At 42.9% G+C, this 21,311-nt stretch overlaps 1 protein-coding gene across 4 annotated transcripts in view; it reads left to right on the top strand.

Moving 5' to 3' along the window:
- The window catches only part of NR5A2 (nuclear receptor subfamily 5 group A member 2), a 172,191-nt gene that overhangs the window by 114,678 nt on the left and 36,202 nt on the right, over positions 1-21,311 (top strand). For all 4 annotated transcript variants that reach the window (XM_077452729.1, XM_077452730.1, XM_077452731.1 and 1 more), the window contains exon 5: positions 11,648-11,767. In XM_077452729.1, the coding sequence (XP_077308855.1) occupies positions 11,648-11,767 (120 nt within the window). The remainder of the gene's footprint in view (positions 1-11,647; positions 11,768-21,311) is intronic.

Genomic DNA, 21,311 nt, shown 5'->3' with positions numbered 1-21,311 from the left:
ACATTCAATTATTGCTTCCGTATTGACACTACAATATAATCATTATAGCATGGCTCTGTTCATACAAGGGTATATTTACTGCACCACTAGATAACACGGGGTGGGTCAAATGCTGGCTTCCAGATACTGAGGAACCACAGGTCCCACTATGCCAAACCAGGTGCTTCCTGATATAAAAACTGCTCTGCTGTCATATAAACACATCTGGTGTGTACAACATCATATTGTAACAGCTAAGACCACATAGCTGTATAGTACAATACCTCTAGATTCATACTAGATTTTAATAGATAAATTTGCATACATTTTCATATGTACATACACGTAAAGTACTATGGGTAGGACAGTAGTTTTGTGGTTAGCACCTACGCTTTGTAGCAGTGAGGTCCTCTCCGTGGAATTTGCATGTTCTCCCTGTGTTCATATATGTTTCCTCCCACAATCCATAGGTATACTGCTAGGTGAAATGACTTCTAAATTGGCCCTATTATGTGTGTACATGGCTAGGCATATATTATCACATTCTTTGTGCTGGCTCCAAGCCCCAACTATTGGGAAGGGATGAGGAAAGACCTGGTGACATAACTTGTAAAAAAAAAAATCTTTTTTTTTTTTTTTTAATGCATGAGATATGGGGGAGATTTACTAAAACTTGTAAAACTTGTGCACACAGAATCTGTTGCAGCTGTGGATACTAACCAATCAGCTTCTAACTTCAGCTTGTTCAATTAAAGTGGTTCTAAAGGCAAAAGTTTTTTTTTATCTTGCATGCATTCTAAGCATTAACCACTTGCTTACTGGGCACTTAAACCCCCCTCAGTCCCAGACCAATTTTCAGCTTTCAGCGCTGATGCACTTTAAATGACAATTGCGCGGTCATACAACACTGTACCCAAATGAAATTTTTATAATTTTTTTCCCACAAATAGAGCTTTCTTTTGGTGGTATTTAATTACAGCTCGGAGTTTTATTTTTTGCTAAACAAACAAAAAAAGATGCAAAAAAAAAAAAATCATGTTTAACCAGTTGCTGACCGCCGGCCGTCAAAAAACGGCCAGGCGGCGCAGCTATTGCGGCGGGAGGCCGTCATATGACGGCCTCCCGTTTAAACAGGGATGCGCGCGATCGTGCGCGCGCATCCCTGTTTCTTCGGTGGCGGCGTGTCACGGAGACACCGCTCGCCACCGAAGGGGGTGAACAGCCATTCGTTATGGCTGTTTACCACGTGATCGGCCGTGATGAAGTCACGGCCGATCACAGATGGTCACACCCCCTACGTGCACGGCGCATGCGCGCGATCGCGAGCGCGCTGCGCGTGCACGTCGGTGGCGGCGTGTTCCCCGGGAACACTGCTCGTCACCGACACTGGTAAACAGCCATTGGCTGGCTGTTTACCCACGTGATCGGCTGTGATCCTTTCACAGCCGATCACTAAAAATGTAAACAAACCGCGGTAACGGGATGTTACCGGGTTCTCCTCCTCACACACTGATCGTGTGTGAGGAGGAGATTGCGGTAACATCTCGTTACCGCCTACAGTACACATCAAGCACACTGATTCCCCCCCCCCCCAATAAAGAGGACCTGTCACCACCCCTCATAATACCTGTCAATCACAGTCCATCAGAGTACCTGTCACAGTCCATCAGAGTACCCGAGTACCTGTCCCAGCCCATCAGAGTACCCGAGTACCTGTCCCGGCCCATCAGGGTACCCGAGTACCTGTCCCGGCCCATCAGAGTACCCGAGTACCTGTCCCAGCCCATCAGAGTACCCGAGTACCTGTCCCAGCCCATCTGAGTACCCGAGTACCTGTCCCAGCCCATCTGAGTACCCGAGTACCTGTCCCAGCCCATCTGAGTACCCGAGTACCTGTCCCAGCCCATCTGAGTACCCGAGTACCTGTCCCAGCCCATCTGAGTACCCGAGTACCTGTCACAGTTCATCTGAGTACCCGAGTACCTGTCCCGGCCCATCAGAGTACCCGAGTACCTGTCCCAGCCCATCAGAGTACCCGAGTACCTGTCCCAGCCCATCAGAGTACCCGAGTACCTGTCCCAGCCCATCAGAGTACCCGAGTACCTGTCCCAGCCCATCTGAGTACCCGAGTACCTGTCCCAGCCCATCTGAGTACCCGAGTACCTGTCCCGGCCCATCAGAGTACCCGAGTACCTGTCCCGGCCCATCAGAGTACCCGAGTACCTGTCCCGGCCCATCAGAGTACCCGAGTACCTGTCCCGGCCCATCAGAGTACCCGAGTACCTGTCACGGCACATCAGAGTACCCGAGTACCTGTCACGGCACACCAGAGTATCCGAGTACTTGTCACGGCACATCAGAGTACCCGAGTACCTGTCACGGCCCATCAGTGTACCCGAGTACCTGTCACGGCCCATCAGGGTACCCGAGTACCTGTCACGGCCCATCAGGGTACCCGAGTACCTGTCACGGCCCATCAGGGTACCCGAGTACCTGTCACAGTCCATTAGAGTACCGAGTACCTGTCACAGTCCATTAGAGTACCGAGTACCTGTCACAGTCCATTAGAGCACCGAGTACCTGTCACAGTCCATTAGAGCACCGAGTACCTGTCACAGTCCATTAGAGTACCGAGTACCTGTCACAGTCCATTAGAGTACCGAGTACCTGTCACAGCCCATCTGAGTACCCGAGTACCTGTTCCAGTCCATCTGTGTACCAGAGTACCTGTCACCGCCCTTCAGAGTACCCAAATACCAGTCACCAAACCATCAGAGTACCTGTCACCAGGCCATCAGAGTACCCGAGTACCTGTCACCAGGCCATCAGAGTACCCGAGTACCTGTCACCAGGCCATCAGAGTACCCGAGTACCTGTCACCAGGCCATCAGAGTACCCGAGTACCTGTCACTAGGCCATCAGAGTACCCGAGTACCTGTCACCAGGCCATCAGAGTACCCGAGTACCTGTCACCAGGCCATCAGAGTACCCGAGTACCTGTCACCAGGCCATCAGAGTACCCGAGTACCTGTCACCAGGCCATCAGAGTACCCGAGTACCTGTCACCAGGCCATCAGAGTACCCGAGTACCTGTCACCAGGCCATCAGAGTACCCGAGTACCTGTCACCAGGCCATCAGAGTACCCGGGTACCTATTTGCAGCCCATGTCTCATAGAATATACGTTGGGGTGTTTACTTTCCAAAATGGGGTCATTTTGTGGGTAATTTCACTGTCCTGGTGGTCCAGGACCTTCAGAAGTGTGATGGGTAGGAATGAAATAAGATGTGTCATTTATGCTCCTAGAACGCCTGAACGTACTACTTCAATGTTCGGCCTCTCTATGTGGCCAGGCTGTGTAAAAGTCCTACACATGTGGTATCGCCATACTCGGGAGGAGTAGCAGAATGTATTTTGGGGTGTAATTTTTGCTATATACATGTTATGTGTTAGAAATATCTTATAAATTGACAATTTTGTGTAAAAAAAAAATGCGTTTTAATTTTTTTCCACATATTCCAAAAACCTCTGGAAAAAAATGAACCGTTCAAAAGACTCATTCTGCTTCCCAGATTATACGTTGGGGTGTTTGCTTTCCAAAATGGGGTCATTTTATGGGAAATTCCATTGTGCTGGTACTCCAGGGCCTTCAAAAGTGTAATAGGTGGTTGAGAAATGAGATGCGTAATTTTTGCTCATAGAACGTCTGAAGGTACTACATCAATGTTAGTGCTCTGTATGTGGCCAGGCTTTGTAAAAGTCTCACACACGTGGTATCGCTGTACTCGGGAAGAGTAGCAGAATGTATTTTGGGGTGTCATTTTTGCTATATACATGCTATGTGTTAGAAATATCTTATAAATTGACAATTTTGTGTAAAAAAAAATGCGTTTTAATTTTTTTCCACATATTCCAAAAACTTCTGGAAAAAAATTAACCATTCAAAAGACTCATTATGCCTCACAGATTATACGTTGGGGTGTTAGCTTTCCAAAATGGGGTGATTTTATGGGAAATTCCATTGTGCTGGTACTCCAGGGACTTCAAAAGTGTAATAGGTGGTTGAGAAATGAGATGCGTCATTTTTGCTCGTAGAACGTCTGAAGGTACTACATCAATGTTGGTGCTCTGTATGTGGCCAGGCTGTGTAAAAGTCTCACACATGTGGTATCGGCGTACTCGGGAAGAGTAGCAGAATGTATTTTGGGGGGTAATTTGTTGTATGCATATGCTGTGTGTGAGAAATAACCTGATAATATGACAATTTAGTAAAAAAAAAAAAAAAAAAAAAAAAAATCTTCATTTTGCAAAGAATTGTGGGAAAAAATGACAACTTAAAAAAACTCACCATGCTACTTACTTAATACCTTGGGATGTCTACTTTGTAAAAAGGGGTCATTTGGGGGGTATTTGTACTTTCCTGACTAGTTAGAGTCTCAAGAAATTAGGTACACCTGATGTACTGAAGGCCTGATCAGAAGTGATGAATTTTCAGTGATTGGCACCATAGATTGTAGACTCTATAACTTTCACAAAGACCAAATAATATATACTAATGTGGGTTATTTTTACCAAAGATATGTAGCAGTATACATTTTGGCCAAAATTTATGAAGAAAAATTACTAATTAGCAAAAATTTATGACAGAAACGAAGAAAAAGGCATTTTTTTCACAAAATTTACGTTTTATTTTATTTATAGCACAAAAAATAAAAAACCCACTAGTGATTAAATACCACTAAAAGAAAGCTCTATTTGTGTGGAAAAAAGGACGCAAGTTTAATATGGATACTGTGTTGGATGACTGAGTAATTGTCATTCAAAGTGTGAGAGCGCTGAAAGCTGAAAATTGGTCTGGTCAGGAAGGGGGTGTAACTGCACTGTACTGAGGTGGTTAATAGTTTGTTATAAAATTTTGAAAACAGGTAATTTTTCTCCTTCATTGAAGTGTGCTGATGAGGCGGCACTGATAGGCTGCACTGGTGGGCACTGATGGGCTGCATTGGTGGGCACTGATAGGCTGCATTGGTGGGCACTGATAGGCTGCACTGGTGGGCACTGATAGGCATAGTTAAGGCGGCACTAATAGGCACAGATAAGGCGGCACCGATGGGCACAGATACGGCGGCACTGATGGGCAAAGATGGGCACAGATAAGATAGCATGGATGGGTGGCACAGATGGGTGGCACGGATGGGCACTGATAGGTACCACTGATAGATGGGACTGATGGGCACTGATAGGTGGCACTGATACTTGGCTCTGATAGGTGGCACTGCTGGGCACTGATGGCCGGCACTGCTGGGCACTGGTAGATGACACTGATGGGCACGGATATGTGGCACTGGGGTGCAGCACCTTTGTTGAGGCAGATTGTGGGCACTGCTGGGTGGCACTGTGGGCACTGCTGGGTGGCACTGCTGGTTGGCACTGTGGGCACTGCTGGGTGGCACTGTGGGCACTGCTGGGTGGCACTATGGGCACTTTTTTTAATGTGGCACTGGCAGGGGGCAGGTGGGCACTGGCAGGGTCAGGTGGGCACTAGCAGGGCTGGCCATGATCGGGACTGATGTCCCGATCATGGCCGCCGGTGATCGGCTTTTTTTTTTATAGCCAATAATAGCCGATTACTGGCTCCGTTATATCACATGATCAGCTGTCATTGGCTGACAGCTGATCACGTGATAAGGGGTCGGGATCGACCCCTTGCACGGATCGGTGATCAGGCGAGTCTCGTAGACTCGCCGATCACAGAGTGCGTCGCACGCGCCCCTCAGGGGGCGCGCAGGGCGCTCGTGCACGGGACTACGTCTATTGACGTCGTCCCAGAAAAGGAGATCCGCGCTGTAGCCGTCATTTGGCTATAGCGTGGATCTCAAGTGGTTAAAGAGGAAGTAAACCCTGATGGGTTTACTTCCTCTTTGATCCCCTGCAAAGGCAAAGCATAATGGACTACTATGAATCGCATAGTAGTCCATTATGTGTCACTTACCTGACACAGAAGCCAGCGAAGTCACCACTGTCCCCTGTAATCCAGAGCATCCATCTTCTCAGTGGGTCTCACTGCTCCGCCGCTGTCATTTGACGAAGCCGCAATGACGTCACTCCCGCACATGCGCACGGGAGCCGCCACTCAGTGCGCCTGCGCTCCGCTGTTTATTGCGCATGCGCCGTAGACAGCGGTGCCTGTCTTTCAGCAAATATTTCCTAAACCGTGTAGGTTCGTGTCTGAATGGACACACAGAGCAGCAGCTCGGCTCAGGTGCTCCCATAGCTAGCTATTAGCTGTGGGGGCACAGGGCAGGGGGAGGGGCCAGGTACACTGGCAGGGACCCGAGAAGGAGAGAATCCGGGCTGTTCTGTGCAAAACAACTGCACATAGCAGGTAAGTATGATATGTTTGTTATTTTTAAACACAAAAAAAGGGGAGATTTTAGTATCACTTTAAGCTTTGACAATAAAACATGGAAGCTGGTTGGTTACTGTGCAGACCTGCACAAGATTCTGTTCCACCAGTTTTAGTAAATCTCCCCGATGGTGCCCAGACAGCTGACCCACAGAATCACCAAGAGTCAAATACGACTACATGGATATACACATTCATAATCTCAATACCACTGATTTATCTAGGTAAAATAACATTGAAATACTGTATACAAAGCCTAAAAGAGAAAAATGTCAAAGGAAAGGATTCAAGTTCTTGTAAAACCCCAATACCAGGAGCTTGGAATCCAGGATTTACCTGCAGGGCCTTCTACTGGTAAATTATGGTACTACTATTCCTTTGCTTAGGAATGATGCTCTATCAGGCTTATTCAACAGGTCAGTGTAAAAATGTGCAAAATGCAGTAAGCCATAACAACTAATGACATGCAGTGTATGTTTACTGTGGTCAAATGAGTCTGATCATTTCAGACTAAATTCTATAGGTTTGTGGATTTTGCATTTCAGTACCTGTTGCACTGCTGAAAAAAACAGAGATGGGTGCGGTTGGATGAAAGTCCACTGAATTGGTGAGATTTGGATAAGAAATTGGGTGGAGTGCAGCTTGTCAAGTGCGTCCACTTATATTCTCAAGTGCTTCAATTTTTTACGTGATTTAAAATGACAGCAAATTCTTTTACATGAACGTGAATTCACAGAATCTAAACTGTAAATGAAAGGACCACTAAACACAAATGATATCACTTTCATAATCTGGATTCCGTAAAGAGGTCTTAATAAGATTAGGAGATAGATACACATGAACTTGTTTAAGTAGATTAACAACAGAATGGAATATAACTAAAGCCAAGGTAAGACAAAGGGGAAGAATATTTTCCTGTACATACAGTAGCTGACATCCTGTGAGAAAGTCTCATAAAAGAAGACCACCAACTCTTATTTTGTTGACTGCTTTTGCTTTCATGTGAATGCTATTAGTTGCTCTGTTGCTTCAAAGGGCACTAACATCATATACTTGTTAGCAATTTACATTTTCTATCATAATTGTATTGTATTGTATTGTATTTTAAAGCAGTATTACATGCACTATTTCCAAAATTGATGGTTTATATGACAGAAGAGACCCTGTTGGTCTTTTCTTTCATAAATGCTTCCCCAGCCTGTCAGCTGTCCTGTACACTGAGCTGCGCATGCGCAACTCAACATACATTTACGGCACCCACTCTGTGCCGTGGCGACGTGACTCCTGCGTGCATGTGCAGGAGTAATGTCAACGTGGCCTGCTGTGTCATACCTGCTCTGTACGGTGATTTTGCACAGAGCAGCCCCGATCCTACTCTTCTCGGGTCCCTCGTCGGCGCTCCTGGCCCCTCTCTCCTGCTGAGTACCCCCACAGTGAGCAGCTTACTATCGGGTCACCTGAGCCACTGTTCTGTGTGTCCATTCAGACACGGAGCTGTGTCTTGGCCCTGCCCCTGCTCTTTCCTTACTGACTTTGATAGCAGCAGGAGCCAATGGCGTCCACAGTGTGTCTTACCCAATCAAGGGGGAGAGTCAGACAGAGAGCCAGACAGCCAAGTCTCTTGTGCAACATTGCTGGATAGAGATGGGGCTTAGGTAAGTATTAGGGGGCTGAGGGGGATATAGACATGGACATAGAATGCATTGAGATAAAAAACATTCTGCCTTTAGAACCACTTTAATGCCACTTTAAATGTAATCAATGTAAAAATACTTAAAGCCTAACTTCAGGCTAATGTTTTGAAGAAAATTGCCTCTAGTAGCAGTAAACTGCAAAACTTGCCTTCAGTCTGAAGCTGCCTGTCTCAGTAATTCCTTTTCACCACTAAATGTCCTCAGTCTTGCACACTGAATGATGCTGAGTATAGATTGAGGACATACTGTGAGTGCAAGGAATTATCACACCACCCATGGTTAGGATGTCCCCACATTGTCCTGCATGTCATTATATTAGCATCCACCTCTGCCTCACTGAGGACTGTCCAGCACTGGTGAATAGTCGAGAATTAAGGACACATGTAAAAAAAAAGGTAAAAGATACATAAGGGGGCTTTACAGGGAAATAGTGGGTAAATAAGGTGGGGGGGGGGGGGGTCGAGCAGGAGTTGGGCTTTTGTATCAACAGTGCTGTAGTGCCCTTGTGGATCATTAATCCTATACCAAGGCTGTACCCAGCTTAGCATTAGGGGGGCTGGAGCATGACCTCAACGTGGAGCAAAGTTTTGTGTACAGCTTGGGCCTAGGATCCAAGACTAATACTAATACTTACAGGCATCACATAATGCCTTTCCTTCAACGCTATTATCCTATGTACCGTATATACTCGAGTATAAGCCGAGATTTTCAGCCTCTTTTTTGAGGCTGAAAGTGCCCCCCTCGGCTTATACTCGAGTCATCGCTGTCTGTCTGCCCGATCAGCGTGTCGAGCAGACAGACAGCGGCCATTCTAGGATTCAAAGGCCGCGCCTCCGTCTCCGCCTTCGCCTGTGATAGGCGGAACACTGAATTTCCCAGCAGTCTGTGTTCCGCCTATCACGGACGTCCTCTCATCCTCGTCCGTAGTATGAGGATGAGCGGACGTCCATGATAGGCGGACCACTGACTGCTGGGAAATTGAGTGTTCCGCCTATCACGGACATCCGATAGGCGGAACACTCAATTTCCCAGCAGTCAGTGGGAAATTGAGTGTTCCGCCTATCACCGACGGAGGCGCGGCTTTTGAATCCTAGAATGGCCACCGACGAAGAGCTGCGGGACGGGCCGGGACGCAGGCCGGGACGGGCCGGGACGCAGGCCGGGACGGGACGCAGGCCGGGACGCAGGCCGGGACGCAGGCCGGGACGGGACGCAGGCCGGGACGGGACGCAGGCCGGGACGGGACGCAGGCCGGGACGGACACAGGCCGGGACGGACACAGGCTGGACGGACACAGGCTGGACGGACACAGGCAGGCTGGACACAGGTAGGCTGCACGGACACACACACACACACACACACACACACACACACACGGATGCATGCACACACAGGGATGGATGGACACACATGGATGCATGGACACACACACACACACACACACACACACACACGGATGCATGCACACACACAGGGATGGATGGACACACACACACACGGATGCATGGACACACACACACACACACGGATGCATGGACACACACACACACACACGGATGCATGGACACACACACACACGGATGCATGGACACACACAGGGATGGACGACACACAGGGATGGACAGGCATGTCTCACCCTCGGCTTATACACGAGTCAATAATTTTTTCCAGTTTTTTGGGGGTAAATTGGGGACCTCGGCTTATATTCGGGTCGGCCTATACTCGAGTATATACGGTACTTTACAGGCCATGGCAAGTTCAATTAAATTTAAAATCTTTTATACGGTGTTTGTTTTGTGGTATTTCAGTCCTTATGATTCTAGGTATTCGGGTACTAGATCTGCGCAGTCATAAAATCTGTAATCGAAACTAAAAATTTTTATGCCAAAATGGAAGAGGGCTTGAAATAAAGAACACAAAACAGTAAATACAATTATGAGAACAGAGGTGTTACGTTCACAGACATGTTCTGTTTAAATGATGATTAATGCTTAGCAGTTTATGAGAGCTAGCAGCATTTTTTGACACTGCATTTTTCTTGTGTGTTTACCGAAGTTTTTGCTCTTTCATGGAAACAGGACGTCTTTAATCATTAACAATGCTGCCCCTGAGAACACTCACCCCATTAACAATACTACTCCTGTATGATCGCCATTCCTGTGCATGGCAGCAGTATCAAGCATTCACGTGTCTTTACGTGCCAAGATAATTCTGCCTCCATCCTATAATTAATGAGCTTTGTGTATATTATAGAGAGAGAGGAGACCAACTCGGGTTCCCATAGAATAGCAACTCGTTGGACAGATCTTTAACCTCTTTCCTGCCAGGAAGAAAAATCTCTCCAAAAATAGGGGAGGATTCTATAATAGAACAGATGTCTCTAAAATTAAATCACCCGAATAGACAATATGATATCAAAGGTGGTTCTCATGTGTTACCTACTGGATGGTCCTTCATTAGTAGTTTTTATATAACTTGTGATTGCAAAGTCAGTAAGAACACATTTAGACCAGTGAAATTTGATCATATAGTGTATACAGTATGTTGTTACATTTCTTCCATTGTCATGAAAAAATGGACAAAAGCATACCCTTTTCTTGATTCTTTAAACCCACATCATTGGAAACTATCAATAAATGGTGTTTTACATACTGTTCATACTGAATCACTATGGGATTGGTTTTCTGTATTCTGACTGGGTTTCCACTGCAGTTGTGGATTTTACAGAGCTGTGTTGGCAGCTAGTGCCCATTCTCAGATTTCAGTGTATTTTCTACCCTGAGCACTTCCTCTCTATCACATCTGAGCAACCCATGTGACTATAGACTCACACATGTAGGTGTATACACAGTGTTAATTGTCATCCCCCTCCCTCCCTCCTCCTCCATGCCCACTAACAAGCTAAATACAGTGAGGGTGGAATATTATATCTTGATTGATGGAGACTTCACCTCCCTGTTATTCTAAGACACAGGCTGGAAGGGTGTGACACAGAAATCCACTCACACTCACATGTGATTTGATTTCACATATATATTTGTATGACAATTTAAAACAGTTTATTGATATTAACTATTTATTTTCACTCTGTATTCCAAAACTTTTTTTTTTTTAACATATGACCAGCAGCAGAGAACTAGAAGCACTTACTGCCTCTGTTTCCTTGCAGACAGGCTGGGAAAGAGCTGGGTCATGTGACAGCTGTATATCGATTAGGATAGGATGTATAATAGAAACATTTGGATAGATTATCGAAAAGGTTCTTAAATGTTTTTTTTTTATTTTTTATTAAATTAATTAGGGTGCCATCATTATCATACAGAAAGAGAAGAGATAATGTAAATTATCACTGAAATTTACAAAGTCAGGCTTCACTGGCAGGGAGGCAACTCTACAAGGGTCCAGTTTTAGTAAACCCCTTTAAACCACTGAGGATGTGTTTTATATACTCTAGACCTGAGGCATCATCAGTTAAATGTTATAATAATATGGTCATATTTTGGGAGTTTTGTGTGTATCAGGTAAAATAAAAAGTTATTTTAATACTATCATATTCTTTTTAAATACAGGTAGATGATCAAATGAAGCTTTTACAGAATTGTTGGAGTGAGCTACTAATTCTGGATCACATATTCCGACAAGTTCTACATGGGAAGGAAGGCTCAATACTTCTAGTTACGGGACAGCAGGTAAGTGATAATTATGGACTCCACCTGTATTACACTTCATATGTTTTGGTGTTATAAATAGTTAATCCCCCTTCTTTACCTCTATGTCTATAAACAAAAAGGATTTTAGTGAAGATAGGCAATACCATTAGACATTCACACTGGCTACAGACTGGATATTTGCTTTGCATTGTAGAAAAAAGGGTAGAGCTGTCTTTGTGGACTATATCAAAATAATGAAACTAATGTCCCTGACCAAGTTCTGTGTGTTATTGTGTCACCCAACTAATCAATACAATGTACCCTGATATTGTTAAAGGAAAATGTAGTGTATTATAGTAAAGAGTACATTTTTAGTTAATATTTCAGTGTTAATCTAACCTTTGTCATTTTTATATGGTTTTCATATTTGTCCATGCGTGCTCCTCATATTTTTGTTATTCTATTAAGTATAGAATTTTTTAGATAAACCACTAGATGGAGCTCTCAGCGGCTTGGTTCGGTTACTCACTTTCCTTCTCAAAAGAGCGCTATATACTGTATTCTAATAAATGTATGTGGTTTATACATATTTATATTTTATCTCTCCATTTGGATACTGATCAAGCTGTCTAGCAAATGTGGCAGTGAATGGAACAAACTGCCAGGGGTTCTTGAATAGTTGCACTGAGAGTTACTTAGACCCCTTTCACACTGGTGCGGTTTTCAGGTGCTTTAGTGCTAAAATAGTGCCTGTAAAGAGCCTGAAAAGAGCCTCTCCTGCAGCCCCACTGTGCCTGCGGAGTGATCTCACACTGGGGCAATGCACTTGAAGGAAGGGAAAAAAAGTCCTGCAAGTAGCATCTTTGGGCAGCTTTGCCGAAGGGCCTGCAAAGTGATTCAGCAGCGGCGCTTTTAACCTCTTCTGGGGGGTTAAAAGCACCCCGATAACGGCAGCAAACAGCGGTTAAGCACTGCTAAAACTAGCGGTGCTTTGCCGCTGATGCCCCACTGTGAAAGTAGCCTTATAAAAGAAGATTTAAACTATGGCAACATTAGACCATTGTGAAAACCTGTAGTAGGGTTATACTTTATCCAAACCCCCATCACTTTCACCAGACAGTTTGGCTTGTGTGCATATGGAGCAAATTAGAATAAAGACACCAAAATATAAAAAAAAAATCAAATAAAAATTCAAATATAGAATACTATTATTACACATACTCAATGCATATAGTTATTATTTTGTTTGTTTGCTATTGTTTCTTTTGTTTTGTTTTTTATAGTGATCCTGTAACATATTGCAGGAAAATATATCAGCCATATAGGCAGTGTTCTTTTCAAATAATGGGCAGACTTAAAGGGGTTGATTTACTGAAGGCAAATAGACGGTGCTCTAGAGCTTAGTAAATGAGGTAAAGCCTCACTTTGCAACGAGCACCCAATCACATGCCAGGAAAATAAAAAAGAAGATACATTTTTGCTTGCACATTGGATGATGGTAGTGAGCAAAGTTTCTGCTCACTAACTAAGCTTTGGAGCAACAGCTCTTACAGAGTGCAACTGCACTTTGAAAAGAGCACCATCTTTTTCCCTTTAGTAAATTAAAGGTGTTGCAAAGGTAAGTGTTTTTTCACCTTAATGCATTCTATGCATTAAGATGAAAAAACATCTGTCAGTGACCAGTCCCCAGTCACTGCTTGGGGTTCTCGGCTGTTGATTGGATAGATTTATAGCAGCTCAGCCATTGGCTCCCGCTGCTGTCAATCAAATCCAATGATGCGGCTGCCGGGGAGGGCAGGGCCAAGTCCTGCATTCGGCGTCTATGGATGCTGAATGCTGGACACAGGAGGGTACCCAGAAGGTAGCCCCTTGGGAGAGTGCTTCTCCCAGGGGGTTATCTGAAGCAGGGTGGAGCCCAGAAAGCCTCCGAGGGACCCCAGGAGACCAGGATCTGGACCACTCTGTGCAAAATGAGCTGCACAGTGGAGATAAGTATGATATGTTTGTTATTTTAAAAAAATAATAAAAATGTACTTTAGTGTCACTTTAACCCAAAGACTATTATTGTCATAAGAAATGATAAAGCATAACCATTGCGCTGCAAAGCACAGAGTAGATCCAGTATGTGTAATGAGTCAGGACCCATTTACACTTACACATTCCTGTAATGAACACTAAAATATATGTGTTATTGCCTATTTCTGCAATGCATGGCAACATACCTGCTCTGTGTGAAGTGTATTGCGGTGTCATTCATTGTGAATGGCATCCCAACACATTGTACAGCAAAGCTCAATGCACAATTCACCACAGCGCACCAAACCTATATACCATGCATTGTGGTGTGCTACATTGCTAAACACGAGTCATTTATAGCACAAATGCTAATATTGAGGGGTTGATTTAGTAAAGGCAAATAGACTGTGAACTTTGCAAAGGGCAGTTGCACCCTGCAAGTACAGTTGCTCCAAAGCCTAGTGAATGAGGCAAAACTTCACTTTCCAAAGAGAATACCCAAAGAATACCCAATCATGTGCAAGGGAAATAAAAAAAAAAACAGCATTTTTGCTTACACGTGATTGGATGATGGAAGTCAGCAGAGCTTCTGCTCCTTTATCAAGCTGTGGAGCAACTGCTCTTGCAGAGTGCACAGTCTATTTGCCTTTCGTAAATGAACCCCATAGTACACAGAAAATGCAGGCAACAATACTTTATGACCACATGTACTTTTAAACAGACATAAAGAAATGTATGTATGAGAGTCAGTGCTTGCACATACAAAGACATCAGAATTTACTTACAATACAGGATAAGCACCAACTTGCTGTGGCTATTCCGGGACTCGCTCATACAGCACTGCAACAGGTGCACATTGTCACAGCTGTCACTGGCACACTGAACCTGTCACCTGTTTCCATGCTTACATTTCACAGGCAGAACTTGGGGTGACCTTATGACTTTGACATGTTTATAGGGTTACAGGGTCAGTCCTACTGGAAAGTAATTTCATGGGACTGACATGTATAATGAGGTAAAGGGTCAATCAAACATAGGTACAGTGACATGCTTAATGGGTTAAAGGTCAATCTAATATGGAAGCACACTGAGCTGATGAATCATTTGTCTGGGTCAAGTCAACATATTAGCAATGGCCTTCTGACAGCCGCATATTCCAGATTGTAAGGGGCTGGTGGATATGATGACCAAGCTAAACTGACATGCACTTTGCAGTGGGTCAGCCTCGTATTATAGAAAAATGATAGTGTAGAGTTGATATACTGGTATAAAAAAGTAAATTGTGCTAGATGATTGGTCAGATATTAATTTAGCTGAAGCTACATATTGAAAAAAGGGTTAGAAAAAGGGTCCCAAGTCTTATGCCCTGTAAACACGGTTGGACTTTCCGACGGAAAATGTACAATCAGATCGTGTTGTCGGAAAATCCGATCGTGTGTGGGCTCCATCTGACTTTTTCCGTCGGAAATTTCGACACACAAAGTTTGAGAGCTGGATCTAAAATTTTCGAACAACAAAATCCGATCGTTTAAATTCCGATTGTGTGTAGACAATTCCGACGGACAAAGTGCCACGCATGCTCAGAATAAATTACAAGACAAAAGCTATTGGCTACTGGCCTCTTTATAGTCCCGTCCTACATGTTGTATGTCACCTCGTTCTGAACGATTGGATTTTCCAACAAAATCCGTTGGAATAAATCCGGCGGATTTTGTCGTCGGAATGTCCAACCGTGTGTACAGGGCATTAGACCCCATTAGATTTTCTGCAGATTTGTGTCTTCAGATTTACCAAAACCATATAATATGAGGTCAATCCTTTAGAGTTTCAATTTGTTTGCAATCAGGCAGCCCTTGCAATACATGGTTCTGGTAAATCTGAAGACAAAAATCTGCAAAAAATCGAATGGTGTGTATGGGGTCTAAAGCCCCATACACACTATCAGATTTTCTGCTGAGTTTTTCCTTCAGATTTACCAAAACCATGTATTGCAAGGGCCTGCCTGATTACATACACATTGAAACTCCTAAGGTTTGACCTCATATTATATGGTTTTGGTAAAGCTGAAGGAAAAACTCAGCAGAAAATCGGATAGTGTGTATGGGGCTTAAGACACGTTTTTATATTTTCCCTACAAAGTATTGCTGATATGTGTAGCCAGTGACAGTTGGGTTCAAGCACTACGTCCAGGAGCGTCTCGGCTTCTAATCTTATAACAAAATGCTCTAATACTAGAAGATTCTGTAACCAGATGTAAACGTCAAGCTTCCCTGATTTTTTGTGTGCTCTGTGGCCTGTTACTACAGGAAAAGATGAATGCAATAGTAATCTATTGCTTGGTGAAAACAAAGAGCAACTGACACCTATTAAAGGTGAACTGTTGATGTAGAGGTGAATGGGGGGTGAAATTGGATTAGATCCCCCCTGAAATGATCTAAACGCTCAGTGAAAAACTTTAAACAATAAAATTAATAAAAATAAAATAGAAAATACCTCCTAATTCACCCCACGTCATAAAGCATCAGATTTAATGGATTACATCTGCATTTAATGCACGAGCATCAAACAAGCAAGTGTGTGCAATGTCATTCAGATTTTTGGTGATTAAGAATCTGTGCGGATGGTAGACTGGTGCTTAATCTCTGTCCCCGGAAGATCTCATTTTGATGATTTATGTTTCCTGTTTGCAACATTTTTTTACATTCTATAGGAAAATTCTCTCCTAATTTGAAAGGTGAACTTTGACTTGGGCTTTAGCACTTTGCTTTGTTATGTAAAAATCACATTCGTGCGCTCCTCACAGTGACACAGATGGCTAAAACATTTCAGCAGATAGATTGATAAGCAGGTTGAAAAATTATGTCTAAATAGAGCTGGATTTATATCCCAGTAGCTCCGGAGATCTGATGCCCTAAACCCCACCAATTAACAGGCCACACTCAAGCCAGGCTCCTGTTGTGCTTAAAGTAGATCTTCAATGCATCTAAACACCATAAACCAAAAACACTATTTTATTATTTTTTAATATTTGAAGCAAACTCCCCAATCCATCCATGTCTCCATACTTTATTTTGTTGAGAAATCACTTTTGAAAAATAACCCCGTAGCATTTCTGGCCGTGGCCATCTTAAATAAGGGTAAATGATTCATTGACTTCCTGGAATCCATCTGCCCTTAGCGCAAGTATACATGCAGGAGAATGTGCTTATCTGAGAAAACCCTCCTGCTCTCCTTCCCTCCTGAAGACTCCTGGGATGTATAACAGCATTTGTCTAGGCAAGAAACCATTAAGTAATTGAGGATATATAAAAAAAAAAAGTTTAAAACAAGTAAATACTGTATGATATACTTTACTATCTATTTACTAATGCTAGCAGCATGAGGAAATAAAAATAATCAGTGTTAATTGGCAGAGTGAAGTTCCACTTTAAAAAAAAAATTTCTCCTAATCACTGTTATACAGTGTGCAAAAAATAAAATAATATTTTGAATGTAACAACTGGTCCAGAGGTACCTAGGGTTAAAGTGATTGTAAAGGTTCGTTTTTTTTGTTTTTTTTTAATAACAAACATGTTATACTTACCCCCTCTGTAGAAGGGTTTTGCACAGAGCGACCCCAATCCTCCTAATCTGGGGTCCCCTGGTGGCGTTCCTAGCTCCTCCTCTTCTCGAATGCCCCCACGGAGATCGGCTTTCCATGGAGGCACTCATGCGGGAGCGCTCCTGAGTCCTGCTGCGTCCATTGACACAGACTCGGCCCCGTCCCCCCAGTTCCCATGTCACTGGATTTGATTGACAGCAGTGTAGCCAATGGCTCCTGTTGTTATCAATCTGTCCAATAAAGACCGAGAACAGTGGCTGGAGCTGCTGGGCTCTTCTCGTCGTTGGAACGATCGGGCTCAGGTAAGAAAAAGGGGGGCTCCTGCACTGCAGAGATACATTGAATGCATTAAGGTCAAACACCCAGAGTGTTTACAGCTCCTTTAAACAGCAGTTGGATTTAGCCACTTTAGCTACCATACCTTTTTACGCTATATGGACCCAGAATTTTTTTACATGTTAGCTATGGGGCTATTTGTTTGGTAAAAACGTTGTCTCTAAGTAAGATGAAGTTATACATACATTGCTTTTTTTTAGGAAACACAATTTTCTTTTGGCAAAATTGTCTTTTACTTGCAAAAATAATTTGTGCAAGTTTTCTGCAGACTGTTTATAGAGGAGCTGCTTTTAGAACCCTTGCAACAAAGACCTGGACCCATCTACCCAATAACAGAACACTAAACATCCCTTTCATAGAGGGATCACAAGTCAGCTGTACCTCATGGAAGAATCACGCCCCAGATAAGCTTGATCTGCCAGTATTAGGTCGATTCACCCCCCCCCGTGCCTATAAATATGAATGGCCAGCCAGTTTGAGGTAAATGCCTCCAGTTTGTGTCCCTAAAAGATCATATTTGACCAGATGACATTGCTACTATTTTACGCTCGAATCATTCCATTTTATACAATATATATTTTTTTCCTTCTTTTCAGTCATATTGAACAGTGCTTTGGTACTGCTTTTGGAGAGTTCACACTCCTCTTATTAGTTATTCTGTGTTATGTAGCTTCCCTAGATAATGCAAAACAGTAGAGTAGGCAGATCAAAGGTGTAAATAAATGTATCCTTAATAATCAGGGAGCACATACTTAGAATCATGGTGCTGGAGTGATCATATTTACCTTGAGAGTGCATATAACTATATTGGGGTGAAGTACTAACGTGTAACTGTTTTTTTTTTTTCAACATCCAATCATCTGCAAGGGGAATAAAAAAACAGGAATTTTGCTTGCACATAATTGGATGTTTGAAGTGAATCGTACTGCATTAGGCTCAGTATGCATTCACTTTAGTAAGTTAACGGTCTTACTCATTTAAGCCTAGTACACATTATTAGAAAATCGGCTGAACAATTATTAATTTATTTTCCAAATATTTGTGCAATGTTCAAAGCAAGAATGCCATTAATGGTACGAAATTTCTAGAACGACACAGGAAAACTTACCACGTATGTAGATACAGTCCAGCGTAGAATCAGTAGTCATATAATGTGCGCATGACCCTTCTAATTATAGTAACAATAATAATAATATTGACTAAAATCAAAAATAGTAATAATACTAATAATAATAACAATGTTAATTAATCATAACCTTTTATTTGTAGTCTAAGAGACAATGGGGTTGATTTGCTAAAGGCTGCACTTTACAAAGTGCAATTGCACTCTGCAAGTGAAGTGACTCTAGAGCTTAGTAAATGAGGTGAAGCTTCACTTTGCAAAGAGTACCCAATCACATGCAAGGAAAATAAAACAATTTTTTTGTTGCTCGATTGGATGACAGAAGTCAGCTTCTGCTCATTTACTAAGCTCTGGATCAACTGGGCTTGCAGAGTGCAACTGCACTTTGCAAAGTGCACAGTCTATAGTTCAATCAAGCCCAATGTGTATACTGGTAAACCGTATACTGCTATTCACTTATCACTATCACAGAAATTTTGGTTTATAGCTTCTTAAAAAATATTTTATTACCCAGTATACGATAATTCTTTCATGTTTACAAAAATGATTTTCGTTGCCATCTTCTTCCGGGTAGTACTTTGTTGCCGATTATGCACAGCCTTGCTCATTTGATTTTTTTAAGGACGAATACTGTACTAAATAAATTAAAAATGCTTGTTCCAGTAACTACCAAGGCGAATTTTCCAAAATGTCCTTTTGGAAATATTTCTTCTGAACAGTCTCATTGGCTCTCAAAAGCAGCACACCTACAAACAGAAAACCGAACGGTCTGAATACAGATATTTTCTTCTGATTTTCTAATAATATGCAGTAGGCTTTAGTAAATCTGCCTCTGCATGTAGACTTTGTGTTCTTAGTGCATCTCCAATAGGTGTGCTTGAGACTCTTTGGCTTGTATAATTGTTAGCTCGGGAATTAACAGTCTCAGAACAGCAGGTTACCAGTAAACAAACAATGCCAGGATGAAATACAAAGGAGTTTGGCAGGTCTGTTGAGTCCCCCGTATGTGTTTAAATACTTAAACTTTCTGTTTGACTAAAATATACTTTGACAACACTATTAGCAGACTTTAGTTAAAAAAAAAAAAAAAAATATGTAAAACGGAAGCTGAACTTATTTTATGAGTTACAATATGGTTGGATTTGTGGCTAAGCGACTCAACCTTTATGTTGAGACATCTATTCAAAACATAGGGTAATGGTTGAAACCTACTTTAAGAAAAAAAAAATAGCACTGCAATCAGTAAATGCAATCAGTAAAAACTTTTACTTAGATTGTTGATATTAGTCTTGGATACAGTGAGATAGGGTTGAGACCTCTAGTGAGTTTTTACTGATGTATGTGACCCCTTTGAGAAGATTTTTCCTTTCAAAGGCCATGTCAGACATGATGGGAATTTCTCCAATAGGGCAAAAGAAAAAACATTTTAACAAAGCTGTAAAGGGTTGGAGCCTCTGCCATTTTATTCAGGAACTCAGAGAACAATGGAAGTGTAGCGCAACCCCTGGCGGAGCCGCTTGGTAATTTTGAGTCCTCTGTCCTGCACCTCGTTTCCACCTCAGCCCGTTTGAAACACCTGGTTGAATCAAAAGTCTCTGCAAGCACGTATAAAAACATTAGAAAATATCTTTACCCTGGCTGTGGGTTATCACCAGAAAATAAAGACACCTGCTTAGTGGTAAATGTTCTTGATCTTTTGATACGGGTTAAAATAAATGGCAGGAATAATAAAAACAGTGTAGCGCTTCAATAATAATAAGTGTAATCAACACAAATTAAAAAAAAATAACAGGACAAAAAATCGCACAGAACTAGATGCCTGAAAGTAAAAGTCCAACATAAGGCACTCATTCCACTATGTTGATGGCATAGGAGTGGCCAAACCGTCACATGGAGGGAGAATGGTGTGCTAGACGAATATGTTCATGCAGGTAGACTTGATTGTAACAATAGTAGATAAATACTTCTTACCGGAACAGTTGGACTCACGCAATCATATGACGGCTGAGTCTAGAAGGCTTGGGGTCACAGTCAAGGACCAAAGAGTGTGAAGAGAGAGGTCAGTTGAGCTGGTGATGGAGCTCCAGGCGGTTGTAGGCTCAAAGATGGGTCCTTTCAGATGGAACATCAAAGGTCGAAGTGGTCAAGCTCAAACGCAGCCCGTTGGACCAATACTCCAGCCTCCCCCGAATGGGGAGGGGGGTGTTTGTGAGGATTTTAAACCAAAACCATGGAAAGAAGGGAAAAGAAAAAAAGGCTCCACATGGTGCGGGTCAAACGATATAAAAACGTTGGTTTATTGAAGTCAAAAGGTAACAAATGACTTAGTGATCACATAAAAAAACAAAATGAACTTAAAAGCAATGTGGGGTACCAACAGCTCGCCCGACGCGTTTCGACATATGTGTCTTCAACTTGCCCCAGTTGAAGACACATATGTCGAAACGCGTCGGGCGAGCTGTTGGTACCCCACATTGCTTTTAAGTTCATTTTGTTTTTTTATGTGA

Source organism: Lithobates pipiens, unplaced genomic scaffold (genome assembly GCF_037356315.1).
Source record: "Lithobates pipiens isolate NorthernLeopardFrog02 unplaced genomic scaffold, aLitPip1_a1.2 Scaffold_23, whole genome shotgun sequence".
NCBI classification, from domain to species: Eukaryota; Metazoa; Chordata; class Amphibia; order Anura; family Ranidae; genus Lithobates; species Lithobates pipiens.
Note: the sequence above shows the minus strand (reverse complement) of the source record. Positions and strands in the feature narration are given on the sequence as shown.